A 19,735-nucleotide genomic window follows, 5' to 3' on the forward strand; every position below is an offset into this window, starting at 1 on the left:
AGTATCACTGCACTATAAGGATTAAAGTGTTACTAAACCTACAGCACTAAAATCAGTCTGTATGTGTAGTAAAGCATGCTTGTTATACTTGCTGTGGAACCTAAGGGGTTAATCTGCATGGTATAAAAAGGCTGTTTGATCCTGTCTCCCCTGATTCCAGTGTCCCCAATCCATCTGCTGATAAGACAGAGCCTCTGGAGTCATTCTGCCCATGCTCAGTTTGGCGTGTATTGCTAGTGAGTTTTCTTTTTCTTGGGTGGGTGCATGTGATCAGCACAGGGCCAATCAGCATTTTCCAGACAGAGGGTCAGCCGTACTGCAGCCTCATAGGACAGTCAGAATATAATGAAAGTGTATTGCTAGAGGGTTTTAATTTTCTTGGGAGGGTGCATGTGATCAGCACAGGGTGAAGGGTGAAGGTCTATGCTCTTAGTCACATGGCAGCTGTGACATGTCTCCCCACTGTCCCATTCCAAAATGTAGTACCTGATGCCTTACATTATAGTGCCTGATGCCTCAGCTACCTATGAGTAGAGCCAGGCATCTTCATATGGGTAAGCAAATCTATTCATATGCAAATAGCAACTCAGAGCAAATTATTGCTATTTACATATCAGTATAAGGGGGCTCTGAGAAGTGCTAAGATAAATATTTCTGCAGCGGGTATATGCTCATAGCATATGTTGTCAGCTACCTGCCGTTGGCCTTGTTGTTTTTATTTAGCCATAGGTTTACTTTAAGCTGTAGTCATGATAGATTGTTTGGCACTATGATATTATATCTCAATCAGTCTGCCTTGTCCATGTCTTTGAACTGCTGCCCTGCTATCTGTGCACATGAAACCTCATACACTTTTTTTCATTCTCACAACTCATAAAAACTATTTTAATCATTAAAGAATTTTTATTGAAATTTCCATACAAATAACAGAAAAATTAAAGGCAGCTGGTTTTGGTATATAACAATCAGGTACAGCAGTAAAACATTTACATCATAATCTAAATCAAAGTAATGGACAATAGTCATACAAATGATCAATTAAAGCATACATAAACAGTATAGTAACACTCCTGTTTACCCCATTGGGTTCTAACTGTAAAGAGGCACTAACTAATATAATGACAACATTATCATGGACAATTCAAGAAATTAGAAAAAGAGAGAACTGTAAAGCCTTGATATTACTCATGGAATAATACTGAAATATGGTTTAAGAACTGCAGCTCATGTTTTTGAGTGAGGTAGAAGCTCTAGGGTGACTGATCCATATCTGCCACAATTTCTCAAACTTGACCGTGTTGTAATTTTTATATGCCAACATTAATTCATATTGAGCTTGTGTATTCCACCTTATAACAACATCAGATAAATTCGGTGCTTCGTTAGATTTCCATAGTTTTGTTATAGTCAGCCTTGCTCCTATTAATACATTTGCTACTACTGTTCTATATTCTACAGAGTAAAGATTCAGATTTATTCCTAAAAGGGCCATTGCGGGAGTAAGGGAAAGTAAATTACCAGTGAGGTTAGCAATAAATGTCGAAACTGATTTCCAAAAACTACTAAGATTTTTGCAATTCCATAAAATATGATAAAGGGAACCAGTTTGTTTGTTGCATCACCTACAAGTTGGGGAGAGTGATGGGTAGATTTTGGAAAGTTTATATGGTGTAAGGTACCATCTGTTTAATATCTTTTGGGCATTATCCCAATGTTCAACGCAGGATGATACCTTAGTGCTCAGAATTATGGCCTTATTCCACTGTTGCCAAGAAATAGATAAGGAAAGATCCTTTTCCCATTTCAGCTTATTATTGGTTTAAACAGATTTAGAGAATTCTGAGAAAAGTTTGTAAAAGAAGGATATTCCTTTCTTATCACAAGCGTGCTTGTTCAGTAGGAACTTCCAGATTATTGATGGGATATTCATGCTCGATTCTGGGTCAAGTTTCTTTAATCCTTCAAAATGTCTAAGTTTTTTTAACACCAACTCTTTATAGTCTAGGGGTAGGTTGACATAGTAATTAAACCCCCTGTGAAATCCAATTATTCACTGAGATGCGGGCTCTACAGTATTCCAGCACTCTTAAGGGCACAGGGATTTTAATTAGTTCACCTAGTTCTTTTGATTTAGATAATATGTGTTTTCAAGCTATCAACGTGGATTTAACAGTAATGAGTTTTGGTATTACTACTTTAAGAAGGAAAGCATACGCTATAGCTAATGCACACATGTCATTGCCCTTGGTGACTTCTTTTTCAATATTTACCCAAAGTTTCTCGTCTGAATTAGAAAACCAAAATTTCATTTGATCAAGGAGTGACGCATAGTAATAATGTTGAATATCTGGGAGACCCATTCCACCTTTATTCTTAGTAGTGGTAAGAATTGAGAAGGCTACTCATTTATTGTTCACCTGGATGGGGAGCGAGTGGAAATAATATAGAATTTTAGGAAGGGTCTGCATTTTAAAAGCTGCTATTTTCCCTACCCAGGAGAGTTGTGTTTTATGGAAAGATTGGAGATCCTTATTTATATTTTCTAGTTTGGGGAAATTTACTTCATATAATTTAGCTGTTGGATAGGTAAGTTGGATCCCCAAATAAGGATTGGAGGGCTGGTCCCAATTGTAAGTCGTTTTATTTTTAAGAGTCATGTAGCTTTTTTGGGATATATTCATAGGCAGAACATGACATTTGTTGCTATTAATTTTGTAGTATGAGATTTTCCCAAAGGATTCTAATATATTTTGCACATTGGTGAGAGAGGTTTCAGGATTGGATAAGGAAAGTATTATATCATCGGCGAATAATCCTAATTTGTGTTCAATATTGCCCACTTTAATACCTGTAATTGATTCATTAGAACGGATTAGTTCTGCCAAAAGTTCTATTGCCAATGAAAATATTATAGGCGAAAGAGGGCAGCCCTGTCTTGTGCCATTAGAAAGATCAAAGCTTTTGGACAAGTTTCCTGAAGTGAATACTTTAGCAGAGGGCTTCGTATAGAGGGACATTATGGCTGAATGAATGAAACCTGTAAATCCGAATTTCAAAGTGTTACCGATAGATAGCCCCAATGAACTCTATCAAATGCCTTCTCTGCATCTAAGGCAAGAAGCAGAGAAGGCCCTCCACTATTCTCCACTTGTTGAATCAAATTATAAAAACTATTTTAGTAAATTTTAATTTGATGCTTTTTCATTTCAGGTCGACTTTCCTTCACAAGTCCAAATTGCAATAAACATTTTCGGAGGCTTTACAACAGCACGAGAGATTGCATGATTCCAGCTCGTAAGTAAGAAATTACTCTACTTGGTTCTGAGTAGCAAACATTCACATGTAAAGCTAATTTACTTAAATTGCTGCTAAAACTATACATAGGGGAAGAAGCAGCGATCCAAATTGCCCAATAAAGCCCTAACCGCATTTGCCAATACATTAAGTAATAATATTGTAGTGGTCGTACTCTATTGATAGATAAGACCATATGTTTAAAACAGTGATCGGAAACTGCAGGGGCCACTGGTTAATGTGAACTATATGGAAGAATTTCTAACTCAGGGTAAAGTAATGCGCAAAAACACTGAATGTCCAAATTTTCATTTGGTTTTAATAATTTTTACTAAGAACATAACATGACTCTGCTACACATGTTGGAAAGAAACAAAGCATCTATGGAATAGCATCACAGCAGGAAGCTAACTTCTAAGAAAAGATACATAACATAAAGAATTTAGTGTTAGTATAGCTGCAGAGGGTTCAGATGCCCATGAGATCAGGGGGCCCCATTCTGATGGCTGCTTGCTTCCCTTTAATTATTAGTCTAGTGATCACATTACGTTCTATAGATCGGAAGAGAGAGTATCCTTTCCTGCTGTTCCTCCTCTAATGATGTTTGAACCTCCAGTAGTACCTATATTTATAAAATATTAGCACTTCAGGAATTAATAGGATTCTCAGAGGTCACCCAGAAATGGTTGTACACATTCCATGGCAAAAAGTATACCCCTATTGCATTTGGCAGGCAGTGCCATCATGCAACCTATTTACTTGAATGGGGCAGCACTGCAACTGCCCAGGACCCGCGTGTAATGCATGCAGCTGCAAGGTGGTGGTGAGCCATTGACAGAGCTAAAACAGGTGAGGAGGAGGCAATATGTTAAATGCCTCTGAAAAGCGTTCCACTGCAGATCAGTTTTCAGATATGCTGCAGCAATAGCCGCACATCTAAATGTAGCCCAAGAGGTTTTCTACATGACATGTAGAAAATAAATTTTCCATTTTGTGACAGGGCCCTGTACCTTTGCACTACACTCTTTGTTTATATACAACAAATTTAAGTGGCACTGTTTTCCACCAAGCACAAGAGGCAGACGCCGATGGGACAGGAATAGGCAAAGCTAAAGTTCTGGGGGGGGGGGGGGGGTTTTATTCTTTTTTTAATCATGGAATTTGGAAAAGCAATACAAAACAGCCAGCACATATTACATTACCAGGTAACATTGTCCCCAATGGGAAGCAGTCAGTAGAGGAAAAAAGATAGGTAAGCTACATCCATCATAACAGACATATTTGTATACAGGAAAATAATAATAAAAAAGGAAAAACAACATATTTCTCAGTAAATGCAAAACACTGCATGACCCAGCAAAGAGCAGCTGGAACTGAGCAAAAAAATTTGAATTCCACCATATTTTATTAGCTTTACAAGAGATTCAATACATGTGCATATAACACAGAAAGAAGTATTGAGCAGAGGACTAGGGACAGGATTAAGAAAGTAGGAGCTGAGGGAAAGTATAAAGAAAAAAAAGAAAGAAAGAAAGAAGAGGGAGTAAGAGAGGAAGGTGGGAGGGGCAGAGAGAGAAGAGAGGGAAAGAAAGGATGGGGAAAGAGCTAGGAGGAAAAGAGGGGAGACAGGGTAAACTAACTGTCTTCCTCTTGAATGGTTCCAACCACAAAGTCCAAGACCCTGATTACCTGGTGTACTAGAGAATAGGAGGGCAAATTACGACTGAGAGGTAAGGGAAGTCTGGTGCCTTTAAAAGAAATGGGGGTCCAAATCTTCCAATATTTTTCCTCCTATTCCTTCAAGATCATAGTCAGGCTTTCCATTTCCTGGATTTCAGCAACTCCCACCCGCCAATGGGCTATTGTGGGGGGCTGGAACTTTTCACCAATACTAGTATACAAGCCCTTGCTGCCATAAGCAAGTGTTTAAATAGGGAATTTTTTAATTTCTTGCTGAATGATGGGGCGTTATTCATGAGGTATGCAGCTGGGTTTTTGTGAAGGGAGACTCCTATCATGGTCTGAATCGTTTTCTCTACTTCATTCCAGAATCTCGCTATTTTCGGGGACTCCGAAGAGATACAGTGCCTTGAAAAAGTATTCATACCTTTTGAAATTTTCTACATTTTGTAATGTTACAACCAAAAATGTAAATGTATTTTATTGGGATTTTAGGTGATAGACCAACACAAAGTGGCACATACTGTAATTGTGAAGTGGAAGGAAAATGATAAATGTTTTTCATATTTTTTTACAAATAAATATCTGAAAAGTGTGTAGTGCATTTTTATTCAGCCCCCTGAATCAATACTTTGTGGAGCCACCTTTTGCTGCAATTACAGCTGCAAGTCTTTTTGGAGATGTCTCTACCAGCTTTGCACATCTAAAGAGTGAAATTTTTGCCCATTCTTCCTTGCAAAATAGCGCAAGCTCGGCCAGATTGGATGGAGAGAGTCTGTAAATAGCAATTTTAAAGTCTTGCCACAGATTCTCAGTTGGATTTAGGTCTGGACTTTGACTGGGCCATTCTAACACATGAATATATTTTGATCTAAGCCATTCCATTGTAGCTCTGGCTGTATGTTTAGGGTCATTGTCCTGCTGGAAGGTGAACTTCCGCCCCAGTCTCAAGTTTTTGCAGACTCTAACATTAAAACTATGTGTTGGTCTATCGCATAAAGTCCCAATACAATACATTTACATTTTTGGTTGTAACATTACAAAATAAGGAAAATGTCAAGGGGTATCAATACTTTTTCAAGGCACTGTATGTATGAGAGTTCTTTCAGAATCCCAACAGCGCCAGCATGTGCTGAGCACCTGGGGAAACATTCAGTGTAGTTTAGCCAGAGTCTCGTACCACCGTGTGAGAAGTATTATATCCTCTCTCCTGATATCTGCTTGCCAGAGATGCCTTATGAGCAAAACATAGGATCCTTTCTTGATGGGCTTGTGAGAAGGAAGAGTGAAAATCACATTCCCACTTTTGTAGGAAGGGTAACTCTGTTGGAGCATCCAGGTCGAATCACAAGAACATAGAGGTGAGAAAGGGAATGGGCGAGTGGCTTCCCATCCAAACAGGTTTGTTCTAATGGGATAAGTTAATGTAACATCTGACAACACCAGAAGGGATCGTATATATACGCTCAATTGAGCATGTCGAATAAAGTCCAGCTTAAAGGAGAAGCAAGATTCTATGTCTCTGCTCGACATAAGGCGATGTTAATGGAGAAGTGAATAAGCCTGTAGGAGTGACGATGCAGGATCACATCAGACTGAGGGTCACCCGTGACCAGTTTAAAGTTCTATTTTAAAACTTTTTAGCACTAGGTTGGAGTCATGTGTCCCCTCATCTAGAACTTTATATTCAGTATATCCAATTTTTATAAAATCCAAAAATGAACATACACACAGGCATATTTGTTTATCCAATTATTTTCTCAAGCGAGGGTAGACAGTTGTTGACTCTAAAAAGACTAAAACTGGCCACGTAAGTTAAAGTATGTTTGTACAATCTCCTTTAGGTTTACCAATAGTGCGAAGACCTACCTGAATGGATATAAATTAAATAGATTTTTTATTTCTCATCCCCTTGACAGGGATTTCTTTCCTTGACTATGATAATACCCACATCTCATTCTTTAATGATTTTAACATTTACAGTATGTATTATCTCTCTGTACATGAGTTGTAATGAAATACCATGTGGCCCCTGGGCCAAATGTGCCAACGTCCTGTCAATACATTTTTCTGCATAAAGATATAGATTGTTTAGACATGCCCTCTGCAATACATATGTTGGTAGACCTAAAATAAGTCTGTACAATCAGATTTTATTGTTTGTAGTTAGCTCCGGTATGCCTAATGTTCACTATAGACATTAATGTCTGACTGTGTATTCTTTGTACAATCTCTTTAAGATTTACTAATACTATGTAATATGAGGACCTGCCTAAACTATCCAATAAATATTAGGCTCTAGCATTACATACATACATTAGTAGAGCTAAAAGAGATTTTACAATCAGATTTTATCCTGTGTGGTGAGCATACAACTGATATTTTAGTTAAAGCCCAACTCCAGTAAAATTAAAAATGATCCTTGTAGTGGGGCTGCTCCTGCATTACAAAGATTAAAGTGTTACAGTACTAAACCCGCAACAGTAAAACAGTGATGTACATGCAGTAACGCATGCTTGTTATACTCACTGTGAAACCTAAGGGTTAATCCTCCGCATTATGTAAAAAGGCTGTTTGATCCTGTCTTCTCTGATCCTCCCCTTCTTCCACTGCCCCCAATCCATCTGCTGCATGTTTAACTAAGCACTGCCATTCGGAAAATGACTTAACATATTTTACTGATATTTAAATCTAGACTGAGTTAAAAGCATACTACAGATTGCTAACTTTGCTATGTTTATCAGTAATAATTAGAGGATCCTCATGAGATTTCATTTAAATAGAACATCCAGTTGTTGAATAAGCAAAGTCTGGTGATAGGATGGTGTTTACTTACCACATATACAACTCAGTTCTGGTTCTTCTGCAGGGAGTTGTACTTTGGGCTATTAATAAAACACAGATTGTGCAGCCTGTATCAATTTTCTTTCTGTTTATGAGAGTGAGATTATTTGGGCCCATTAAAGGGCAACTGTACATTAAACATTACTGTGTTTATTTAATAAAGGAAGTGTCAACTTCCAAGCAATTAGGTCTTACTGTCATATCGAAGTGCCTGGAAGTTTTTTTTTAAGAATTCATCAGTGTACAGTACAAGTTTCCTTATATAACACAGTGGATATGCTTTTCTTTGGTATCACCCACTAGCTATGGGAACCATCCTTAGTGGTCTAAACTGGAATTTGTAGGGAATTTGGATTCCTCTGTCTCCATCTCCCATAGTATCCTTTTTAATTACAACAAAATCCTTATACATATTTCTTTAGAAAACTCAGAAACTGAAAGTTTGCATTCGAAATATGGTGATTTTCAGAGAGAACGTTAGTATTTAATGGCAGTTCTTGAAATACCAGATTTCACCATCAGGTGGTACTGTAGCAATCACACATTCTTGATGAAGCGTAGGAGCTGTAGGAAAATGTACACATTTTCATATTACTGCCCAAATTGGTTATAAACAAACACTGAATTTATTTTTTTCTACAAATTCTACTTTCAGCAGTATTGTGCAGAAAAACTGTAAAAAAGTGTTAAGAAACATGTGCAGAAAAATTATAAAAATGTAAGCAAATGCTATAAGTTTGGCAAGCTGATGCCAGATTAGGCCATTTGTCTGTGTTTGTGTATGTGGGCATAATCAATAACCTCTGAGTATCTGTGACTATTTTATAGATCTTTAAAGAAACCCTGTTCCAGCAAGCAGGATTTGAACAGTTACCACTGGGGTCCTGTAGATGTCAGCAGCTACAGGTAGTCCAGAAACAGACACACCCCACCATCTTTGCAACTTATATTTAGTGGATCTGTTCCTACAAATGGTTCTCACTGATATTTTGGGGAGCATCTTGATATATAAGTGTGTATATGAACTTCTAAGCATTGTGGAAAAAAAAAGAAAACACTGCTCGGAAGCACAGTGTAAAGTTGGCATGAACAGTGAACGAAGGCTATGATTATAAATACACTAGTGTAGTTACACATTTTTTTTTTTTTCTTTTACACATTTACTTATGGCAATGGTTGAATTATTCACAAAGTTTTAAAAGTGGTCTCAACAGACTGCTAACATTTTTTTAAATACCATTATATAGTGGGATGCATTATATAGGTGTGTTTCTAAAGCGATGACAGGCAGTTGGCGGAAAATCCGACCATTTGTACGCTCCATCGGACAATTGTTGTCGGATTTTACAAGGACAAATGTTGGATGGCAGGCTTATAAATTTTCCAAGGACAATGTCTGTTGTCAGATTTTCCGATCGTGTGTACACAAGTCCGTCAGACAAGAGTCCAAAGTACAAACACGCATGCTCGGAAGCAAGGACAAGCTGGAAGCAGTCGGTCTTAAACTAGCGTTCATAATGGAGAATTAACATTCTTGACGCAGCAAATTATGAAATCTAGAAATGCAGCGCACATTCTCTTCTTCTTTAATGAGATAATAATGAAGCTGCTTTGCTGGTGATACTGATGGAGTTATGGCAAACATATTTTCAAAGGCTTTTTTTTTCTAGTGATATCAAGATTAATATTATTATGCTTGTTTTTTATTTTTGGTGCAAGTTTCCACAACACCATTATCCTGTAGTTTGTAAGATCAAAGATACAACTATGTTGGTGTCCCTTGTTAATTTTAAATTGTATTTTTTAAAATGTAACTGCCTACTCCCAAACTGTCATTTGAAGTAAAACACCTAGCCAAGTATTATTCTACACAATTTTTTTATTGTGCATTAAAAAAAGAAAACAAATAAAATTGGACATGCTATTTGCCAATAGAACTTAACCAAAAAGTGCATTCTATGCATCCAAAAATATAACAAATCAAATCATTTTTCAACCAAAAAATAAAATATAAGCCTCATGCATGTGTCCTGCTTCTAAATATAGGGGGGTCAACAATGCCAAGAGTTGGTAAAAGCAGGGGTCCGTCATCTGAAGATAATTCTAAAAATCATCCGAATTATTCTCCTGGAGCTCCCGCAGCAAAGGCATATGTCATAATAAAGCAACCAATGTTTGGTCCAAGAAATCCTCCTCCTGTTCCTGGACTGGACTTGGGTCAAAGCAATAACTCCAAGGCCAATAATAAATAACACGTTATATCCTCCAATTCCGCAACATGGCTGGTTGACGAACAGCCGTTCAGAAACAAAATGAAAAGCACGAAATGAAAGACGCAAAATGAAAAGCGTGAAATGAAAAGTGCAAATCAACACTCACCAAACTTCTACTAACACGAAACTAGCCGAAGGAGCCCAAAGGGTGGCGCATGACAATTAAACTTCCTCTTTATCACCTCGTAGTACGTCTAGTATGTCTCTACTTTCATGTTTTTTGGCTGACAATTGTGTGTCGTTTGAATGCAAGACAAATTTTTGGCCAACACCCTTCGGACAAAAGTCCGAGGCTTTGTCTGTGGAAAATCCGATCGTGTGTACGAGGCTTTACGACCATTGTGGTTAGCGTAGCTTGCAGGGGACTCTGGTGCGTGCAAAATCTGGTGCAGCTTTGCAAAGAAACCAATCAGCTACCAGGTTATTTTGTCAAGACTTAATTGAACAACTTGAAGTTAAATGCCGATTGGCTACCATGCACAGCTGCCCCACTTTCTGAGTGCACTAGTTTTAGTAAATCTCCCCCTTAGTTATCTTAGGGCTGATTGAAAACTAATTAAAATGCTAATATTGTTTTAGAGGAGAGCAGGCATTCTCCATGATGGTGGTGCCACTAGAGAAATCTGAATTTTAGGTACATTTTACACTGTGCTGCTTTTAAAAACAGTTTCAAAGGGACCAACCACAGCTGCACTTGTGTAAAATATTTATTCCTAAATTGTTTTAGTCATGCAGGCTTATCCCCTGTACACACGGTCGGACATTGATCGGACATGGATTTTTTCTGACGGATGTTGGCTCAAACTTGTCAAAAAGTCACACAAAGTTGTCAGAAAATCCGATCGTTCTAAACGCGGTGACGTAAAACACGTACATCGGGACTATAAACGGGGCAGTAGCCAATAGCATTCGTCTCCTAATTTATTCTGAGCATGCGTGGCACTTTGTGCGTCAGATTTGTGTACACACAATCGGAAATTCCGACAATGGATTTTGTTGTCGGAAAATTTTATAGCAAGCACTCAAACTTTTTGTGTCGGAAATTCCTATGGAAAATGTGTGATGGAGCCCACACACGGTCGGAATTTCCGACAACAAGGTCCTATCACACATTTTCCGTCGGAAAATCCGAACACGTGTACAAGGCATTACTGTTTCAGTATCCAGATTTACTTATTCTGTCTGAGTCTAACTCTTTAACTCATGTCGGGGTGTCAGAGGACACCTAAATTCTGCATTCTGCTTGTTTTTATTTAAATATAAGCCTGCACATTTAAACAATTCAGTATTGATATTTAAATTCTTGCATAAACCCAGTTGTGAATAAGAAGGTGCTTCCTCACAGAGGTGTGTTGACTAGGTAAATTCAATATTTGATAACAACCCATTGCTATATCCTAGAGCTAGCAATCTGGATGTTTTTGATTGAATCCCCTGTATACGTTTATTTGTGCATATGATATACAGTATCTGGTAAAATAAACCATTCATTGTGCTAATAATAAAAGTTAAAGAATAATTTATGTTCAATGGGAAATGTATACATTTTTAGGTCATTGTGATCAGGCAAAAATGAGCCATCATAAACAGCAAAAACTAGATAGCATTCCGAATGAAAATTGCTTCATCAGAAAAAGCATTAGTGTTCATAGTTCAGATTATCTTAGACCTTTTATTTCTCTAGGTCTGTCCACATGTGACCAGGTTTAGTCTAGGTTTTACAAAGACAAACATACTGTATATAGGTTCATGTATGAACTATCATACCATCCTCATGGGAGATGACAGTTCAAACATCTTCTTTTGAATGATGTGGTGGTGCCACCATGCATTTAGGACAAGCGGCTAAGGCTTGGGGGGAGGCTGTGGCCTCATAAAAACAGAACTTCAGCACATTTATAAATTGTCAGGGGACTCCTAGATTTGAAAGCTAATTACCATGCTCATAATTGTTTTAAAGGAAAGCATGCAAACTCTATGCTGGTGGTGCTACTGGAGATATCTGAATTCAGAGTTGCAAGGGAAGAGTGCTACAAAGCTAAACTAATGAGACATCTATCACAAGCTCACCCATCTTGATAAAAGTATTGTATCACATATATAAATTATTGCTTGCCTTCATGCACATGACTAAACTTGATAGAACAAGGTCTGTTAGACAAACTAATAAAATGTTCTTTGATGTGATTAGTACTTGTAATTATTTTTGAAGCACAATTATCTTTGGCTAAAGCTGTAGTTCCCATCTATATGTGTATCATCCTAGTTTTCTGGCTAAGAAAGTGTAGCGTATCTTTACATCTTGATAGAGAAGATGGAATTCGACATAAGAACAAAGGAACACATTCATTGGTCATTGATTTTTCATGAAATATGTTATTGTAATATATTATTATTATGGTTACTAGCCAAGAGACAAGTTCTGGCTGTTACTGTTTCTTTTCAATGTATCCACAACTCTTGGGAAAAACTGGATTAATGAAAATCATTATTTCATCTATATTATTTAGTTAAGCCACTGTAAATATTATTATTTAGATCCACCGGTACAATAACAATTTTTTTATGTACATAAAAAGTATAATGCATTAATTAATAATCCTCTCATTTAGAGCTGTCATTTTCTGTTTTTTAGTTTGTCAATTAAGTATTAAACACTGAAAATCTTAAAATGTCATTACACTTAGCACAATAGCAAAACAAACTTTGCTTCCATATATTGTTTGTATCTGATATTCATTTTGAAATTAAAAAGGGAGTATAGGGTTATTTTTTTGCATATTTTCTTGATTATGCTCTGAAATAAATGAAAATTTAATATTTGTTCTCTTTTAACTGAAATATGTCATGTCATATATAAAATAAATAAATAAAAATAATTCATATTTATTGTCTGCAGCCAGAGTAGTATAAATCAATCCCCCAATTGGTTTGCTCTATTAAGACTTAATATAGTTGAATGGTCAGAGGAAGATTCAACCACCCTGAATCTAGTCCATTGAGCTCTCTTTGGGGTGTTTGTTTAAGAGTGACCAGCTATCTTATAAAAAAAAAGCCCAGAACACTTTGGAAACACAGTGTCATGAAAGCATCTTATATTAAATGTGATTTAAATTATCAGTATTTAATCTTGTAATCATTAAAAAAAATGAAAAAATAACTAATCAGAACCATAAAAGATTACCTTTTATAAGAAAATGTATTTAAAGGCTTACATCCGGATTTAACATGTTGACAAGATACATCATGTCTAGTAATTAGCCAATGATATATGCATAGGCAAAGTTAGACAAAGAAACGTGAGTGTCACACTAGAGTATTAAAATTGTAAGTTTGCAAGTCTGTATCTCTCAGGAAGGACATTGTGACATGTACGAGTCCAGCGTTTAGCAAGTTTTCATTTTTTAATAGGTGTATATAGGGAAACTTAATAGAAGAAAGGATAGGAAGAGAGAGTAAAAGGAGGGGGTGGAGAGGGAGAAAATGGAGGGGAAGAGAGAAAAAAAGATAATGAAGAGGGGAGTGAGACAATATAAGAGAGTAATGTAGGATGTAGGTGAGAGCATATTAATACTGGATGTATTCACCAGAGAATTGGAATAGATCTTCAGATGTGTCCCCTAGGCAGAGGTAAGTTGCTCCATATGTTGTATGACCTTCACTCTGGCAAACCATTGCATTACAGCAGGGGGGGAATCTTTTTTCTATATACTAGGGACACTTGCTCCAGCAAGGTTGAGAAGATGTTTAAGGAGTGATTTATTGTAGTGTTTCCTGGACAAAGGCATCAGATTTAACAGGACAGTGGTTGGGTTATCAAAGAGAGATGTTTGTAAGTTTTTGGGTTATGTGATGGATCTGTGGTGTTCGCAGGACAGACCAAGACTATGGGCAGGAGTGTGCGTTTGTGAGCCCTACATCTCCAGCACAGGTCACTTTGTTTACAAGGACAGAAGGGATCCTGTACCAGCTTGTTCAAATCTTGTAAGTGTTCAAATCTTGTAAGTAGAATGCAGTCATTTTAGTTATCAGGAAATGTTATAATCAAGTTTTTTTTTAATTTATCAAGATAGGAGGGGTCTTGTTGGAAGTGTATGCCCAGTAAGAACTGGTAGAAAATGTCTTCCAAACTGCACCTCTGCCTTGGCAAAGTTTGGCGTAAGTTGTCTGTGAAAGAAGATGAGCTTGGGCAGAGAGTGGAGGAAGGAAGTAAGCTGCTGGACTCTCCCCATTCCCAAAGCTGGAGTCTTGGTGTCAATTAAAATGTCGGCAATGCATGTCCACTTGTCAAAGCGTAAAAAAATGTGCAGCTCACAGGAGTCCCTGTTCAGACCAATTTACCTTTTTTATTAAAATCAGATCTAAAGAAGAACAATCCTTTTGCATATAAAACAATTAATACTGTATATTTCAGCGTTGTATTCTGCTGTTTGCCCAGAGTTCCTCTTTGATTACCAGTTCTCTTCTTTAGAGGTACCTAGAAAGATACATACTGTATCCATATATACTGTAAATCTAACATCATAGAAAATTAAGAAATATGTGTTTTAATGTTTTAAGTCTCTACCTTTTAATTATTTAATTTTAAATAAACAGTTTATATTAATAAAATAATAAAATGAATATAATTAAATTAATAAACACTTCTCAAAATTACAGGGTAATGGTAAAGCTGATGTGTCATCTTGGTTACATGAAGTGTGAATTTATATAATAGGTCTACTTTAAATTTCTGTAAATAAAATTGAATTTAGAAATCTTTTTTTTTTTTTTTTTTTTTATGACAGATTATAAAAGATGTGCAAGACTCCTTACCAGATTGGCAGTAAGTCCGATGTGTAATGACGGATAACAAAATATAGTAAGTGTACCTTCTGTATCTTTTTTTGAGTAAACTTGTCAGTAGTATCTGATTTTTTTATATAATACCCAAGCTGTCTGTGAACAGGAGATATCTTGTCTCTCATGCCCTGATCCATTGACATGCCTGGTTCAAGCTCCCCTCCCATCGGCATGTGTGAAAAACATGAAAAAGTGGTGAGGCTTACTTACAATGCTTACTTACAATGCCCCAGTGACCAGACTATGGACATTATGTATTTACATATTCTTGACAAGCAATAAAAAAGCTTTTAACAATCCAGTAGGTGCTACAACCAACTGAAACCCGGGCTCCATGCATACTAGTTTTTGTTTTGTTTTTTAAGCTAAAAAAATGCTGGAAAAAACACTGGATAAAAACGCTAGTAATAGCTTTTTGTAGTAGCATTTTCGGAGCTTATAGGAGCTTTTAAGAGTGTTTAGGAGCAATATACAAATACCATACTGGTGACCCCAGTTTTTCGCAGAAGGGAGTTTAACAAGACTTATGGCCACTCATTAAAATTAGAAGAAAAGAGGTTTAACCTTAAACTACGTAGAGGGTTCTTTACTGTAAGAGCGGCAAGGATGTGGAATTCCCTTCCACAGGAGGTGGTCTCAGCAGGGAGCATCGATAGTTTCAAGAAACTATTAGATAAGTACCTGAACGACCGCAACATACAGGGATATACAATGTAATACTGACATCTAATCATACACATGGATTGGACTTGATGGACGTGTGTCTTTTTTCAACCTCACCTACCAATTTACTATGTTAGGAGCGTTAGCGTCATATTACCATTTTTGCAGTTCCTTAAAAAAAGGAGAAAAAAGCTCAAAAAACGCTATTTGTAACATTTAGGAGCATTTAGGAGAGTTTCTGATGAAAAAAACGCTCCAAGTAACTCTACAAAAACTATTTTTTTTCTGCTCCTAGACGCCAAAGCTCAAAAAACGCTAATAGCCTAAAGTACAATCTCAGTCATCCAGTTCAGTTAGAGCAGACGTGCGTGTGGAAGCTCCGGCTTCTAGTGCTTCTAGTGCTCTGGCCACCCGGCCACCCAGCCTTCCATTCATCAGGACTATCCCCAGACTCCCAGCGCATTGTACCGGGCCCCCCCCACCAGCTGCGTGGACCAGGAACGGGATCCCGGACCCTTCCTGCCAGATCCGCCAAGCCTACCCTCACCGCTCCACCACACCGCCTTGGCCACAGGAACGCTGACCCAGCCGTCAGCCTCCCATAGCAGTCTCACAGGACACTCCACGGCTCCGGCCAGCTCCGGTCAGCACCGACCCGCCGCTCACCCCCAGCCTCCATCGGCAGGTCCGCGTGCTCCATCCAACCGGGACCAACCCACATCCACAGACGGGACCTCAGCCACCTCGGGAGCTCTAGCATCAGGCCAGCCCGCGGCTCGGGCCTAGCCCGTTGGCCATCTTGGTCCACCCAGTGCGGCAGCAATCACCACCTTCCACCCAGAGCTCATCCCCGGACCCCCTCAGCAGGTTAGTACTGGGACCCAACCCACCATCCACGGACAGGACCTTAGCCACCTCAGGAGCTCAAGCATCAGGACAGCCCGCGGCTCGGGCCTAGCAGTCGGCCATCTTGGTCCACCCACTGTGGCCGCAATCACTACCATCCACCCGGAGCTCATCACCGGATCCCCCCAGCAGGTTAGTACCGGGACCCGGTCCCTCCCTACCCCCCCTTCCAGGCACTGGTCACCTCCAGGCAGGACCCACCATCCCACTGACCCCCCCACCACGGTCCCGAACCTCCCCCCGGGGCACCACCACAGCCACCGTCCAATCACCTCGTTCTCTAGCTGCTAGACTTGGGGGACACACTACGGCTGCGGCCTAGCTCTGGCCAGCCAGCCACCTCACACCCCTCCCACACCTGTCCAGTGGGCCCCCGTGCCCCTACACCTGGAACACCCCCCTTTGACACCGGACCTCACTGCAGGGGCACAGGTTACCACCGGAGACTCTGGACCTGACCAGCGTCCATCCTAGATCCTTCTAGATGCAGCCACAGCACCATTCCAACAAGTAGGTAGCGGCCAGACCCCCCCTACCCTCCCCCTGTCCTCCTCCAGACCATCCTGTACAGGTAAGCCCACCGGGGTACCCTAGTAGTTGATCCAGGGTCCATGAGTCCGATCGCCCCTCGGGGGGTCAGGAAGGAATTTTTCCTCTGCTGTAGCAATTGGCCAGCTCAGCTAGGGGTTTTTTCACCATCTTCTGGATCAACAGAAGGGCGGTAGGTAGCCCTCCATCACCTCCATCATCCTCCTTCAGCAACGTTGTCCTTCTCACCATGTGCAATTTCAAGTACACAGCGGACGCCCTCCACAGGCTAAGAAACACTGCCTCAACTTTACCAACTGCCACTCAAAAAAGACTAAAAAAAGAAAAATGACTAAGGACCAACCTACAATCAGGCCTGTACTGGCCATAGGGACTACCGGGAGATTCCCGGTGGGCTGATGGCTCAGTGGGCCAGTCAGATGCAGTCCTGGAGCCGCTCCTCTCTGACAGTGAGTGATCGCAATTTCACTCCTGTCAGGAGGAGAAGCTTCCTTCCATTAGGCATTATGCTCCCTCCAGCCTGCAGGGGGAGATAGACCAATGGCAGACTTTCCTTCCTCTCTCCCCTATCACTTGTTATCACATGACTGGAGAGAGGAACGAGAAGCTGCCTTCAAAACGGTGAGTACATGTGGGAGGGGGAGGAGAGGGAGGACACTGATGTGAAGGGCTGCTGATGGGGGCTCTCTGGTGGGGACTGTGATGTGAAGGGAGCTGCTGGTGGGGACTCTGATGTAAAGTGAGCTGCTGGTGGGGACTCTGATGTGAAGTGAGCTGCTGGTGGGGACTCTGATGTAAAGTGAGCTGCTGGTGGGGACTCTGATGTAAAGTGAGCTGCTGGTGGGGACTCTGATGTAAAGTGAGCTGCTGGTGGGGACTCTGATGTAAAGTGAGCTGCTGGTGGGGACTCTGATGTGAAGGGAGCTGCTGGTGGGGACTCTGATGTGAAGGGAGCTGCTGGTGGGGACTCTCTGTGAAGGGAGCTGCTGATTGGGACACTCTGATGTAAGGGGGACGTTGTTGGGGACACTCTGATGTAAGGGGGACGCTGTTGGGGACACTCTGATGTAAGGGGGACGCTGTTGGGGACACTCTGATGTAAGGGGGACGCTGTTGGGGACACTCTGATGTAAGGGGGACGCTGTTGGGGACACTCTGATGTAAGGGGGACGCTGTTGGGGACACTCTGATGTAAAGAGGGTGCTGTTGGGGACACTCAAAATTAAAGTGGGCCAGTCATGAGGAAGTCCAGGGCCAAATTTTTGTCCCAGTCCAGCCCTGCCTACAATCAACCACCAAATACAGGGAGACACCAATCCAACCACAACAACTAGCATGCGCCCTGACCAACACCAGATCTGCAGTCAAGCACAGACTGGAAATCCATGACTTCATCATCGAAAACAACATAGATTGCCTCTTCATTACAGAAAGTTGGCTAACATCCGACTGCAACACTATCTTAACTGAATTGGTGCCTGAGAACTAGAGCATCCTAACCGAGCACAGAATAGAAAAAAAAGGAGGAGGCCTAGCAGTGATCTTCAAATCGCACCTTGCATTAACCAAACCAACTTTACAGAACTCAGTGCCTTTCATGGAGACACTCCCCCTGCATCTTCAAACAATACAGCAAGACACCATTCACATACTACTATGCTACAGACCCCCAGGACCAAAGACCAATCTCCTTACACCGCTCACTGAATTCATTTCAATGCACACCCTAAAAAACCAAAAACCTTCTGGTACTTGGGGACTTTAACCTCTGGGCAAACTCTACCCAAGACATTATTGCGACCGCCTGCATCAACCAACTGGAAGAACTAGGTCTTCAACAGCTGATAAATGCTCCCACGCACGGTTCAGGACACACTCTAGACCTCATCTTCAAACAGAATATGGACATCAACATATTCAACAACACACCACTACCATGGACGGACCACCACGCCATCAAATTTAAAATCACCACTAACACCACCTTCTAAAAACAGAAACATGCAACAACAACACACTGGAACAGATCTCAGAAGAAACTGCACTCTGAACTCTTCAAAACCACATTATCAAACAAAATACAATTGCTAAACTTAAACCTCTCAACGGAACAAACACTTAACTCCCTAAACAAGGCATTACTACAAACAGCAGACTCAGTAGCGCCAAAACGCAGAACACACATCCACAAAAAAAACTCAAGATGGTTTAATGGCACTCTCACCCTACTCAAGCAAGAACGTAGAAGAGCTGCAAGAGCATGGAGAAGAAATCCTACCAAGGAAAACCATACAAACTACAAAGTACTCACTGTGAAATACCACAAAGCAATCTTCAAAGTCAAAAAAGAACACTTCTCTAACACCATCTCAACTGCCTTAAACCGGCCGTGGGAACTTTTCAAAATAGTCGCCCAGTCAATGAACCCAACCTGCTTAGAGCCCCCAGCAAACGATACTCAAGAATTCTGCAATGAGTTATCAAATTTCTTCATGGACAAATTCGACAACATTCGGAAAGCAATTCAACAGAAAAAAACAACCAACCTTACCCAACCAAAGCAAAAAGAGGATATCAACATGAACATCACACAACCACCGGACTTCTCTTTGACCTCAATCACCACTGACACGACTAAAAACATTATGAGAAGCCTTCGAGACAGCACATCACCAAGCGACATC

General features: G+C 40.1%; 1 protein-coding gene across 3 annotated transcripts in view; it reads left to right on the forward strand.

Moving 5' to 3' along the window:
- ALKAL2 (ALK and LTK ligand 2) overlaps window positions 1–19,735 on the forward strand; it is a 114,174-nt gene that overhangs the window by 48,766 nt on the left and 45,673 nt on the right. For 2 of the 3 annotated variants that reach the window (XM_073625457.1, XM_073625459.1), the window contains 2 exons: window positions 3,211–3,294; window positions 14,879–14,952. In XM_073625457.1, the coding sequence (XP_073481558.1) occupies window positions 3,211–3,294; window positions 14,879–14,943 (149 nt within the window). In that variant the 3' untranslated portion in view covers window positions 14,944–14,952. Of the gene's footprint in view, window positions 1–3,210; window positions 3,295–14,878; window positions 14,958–19,735 lie in introns of those variants that run through there. The other variant, XM_073625458.1, reaches the window with a different exon arrangement.

The sequence above is a fragment of the Aquarana catesbeiana genome, linkage group LG04 (assembly GCF_042186555.1).
Source record: "Aquarana catesbeiana isolate 2022-GZ linkage group LG04, ASM4218655v1, whole genome shotgun sequence".
NCBI classification, from domain to species: domain Eukaryota; kingdom Metazoa; phylum Chordata; class Amphibia; order Anura; family Ranidae; genus Aquarana; species Aquarana catesbeiana.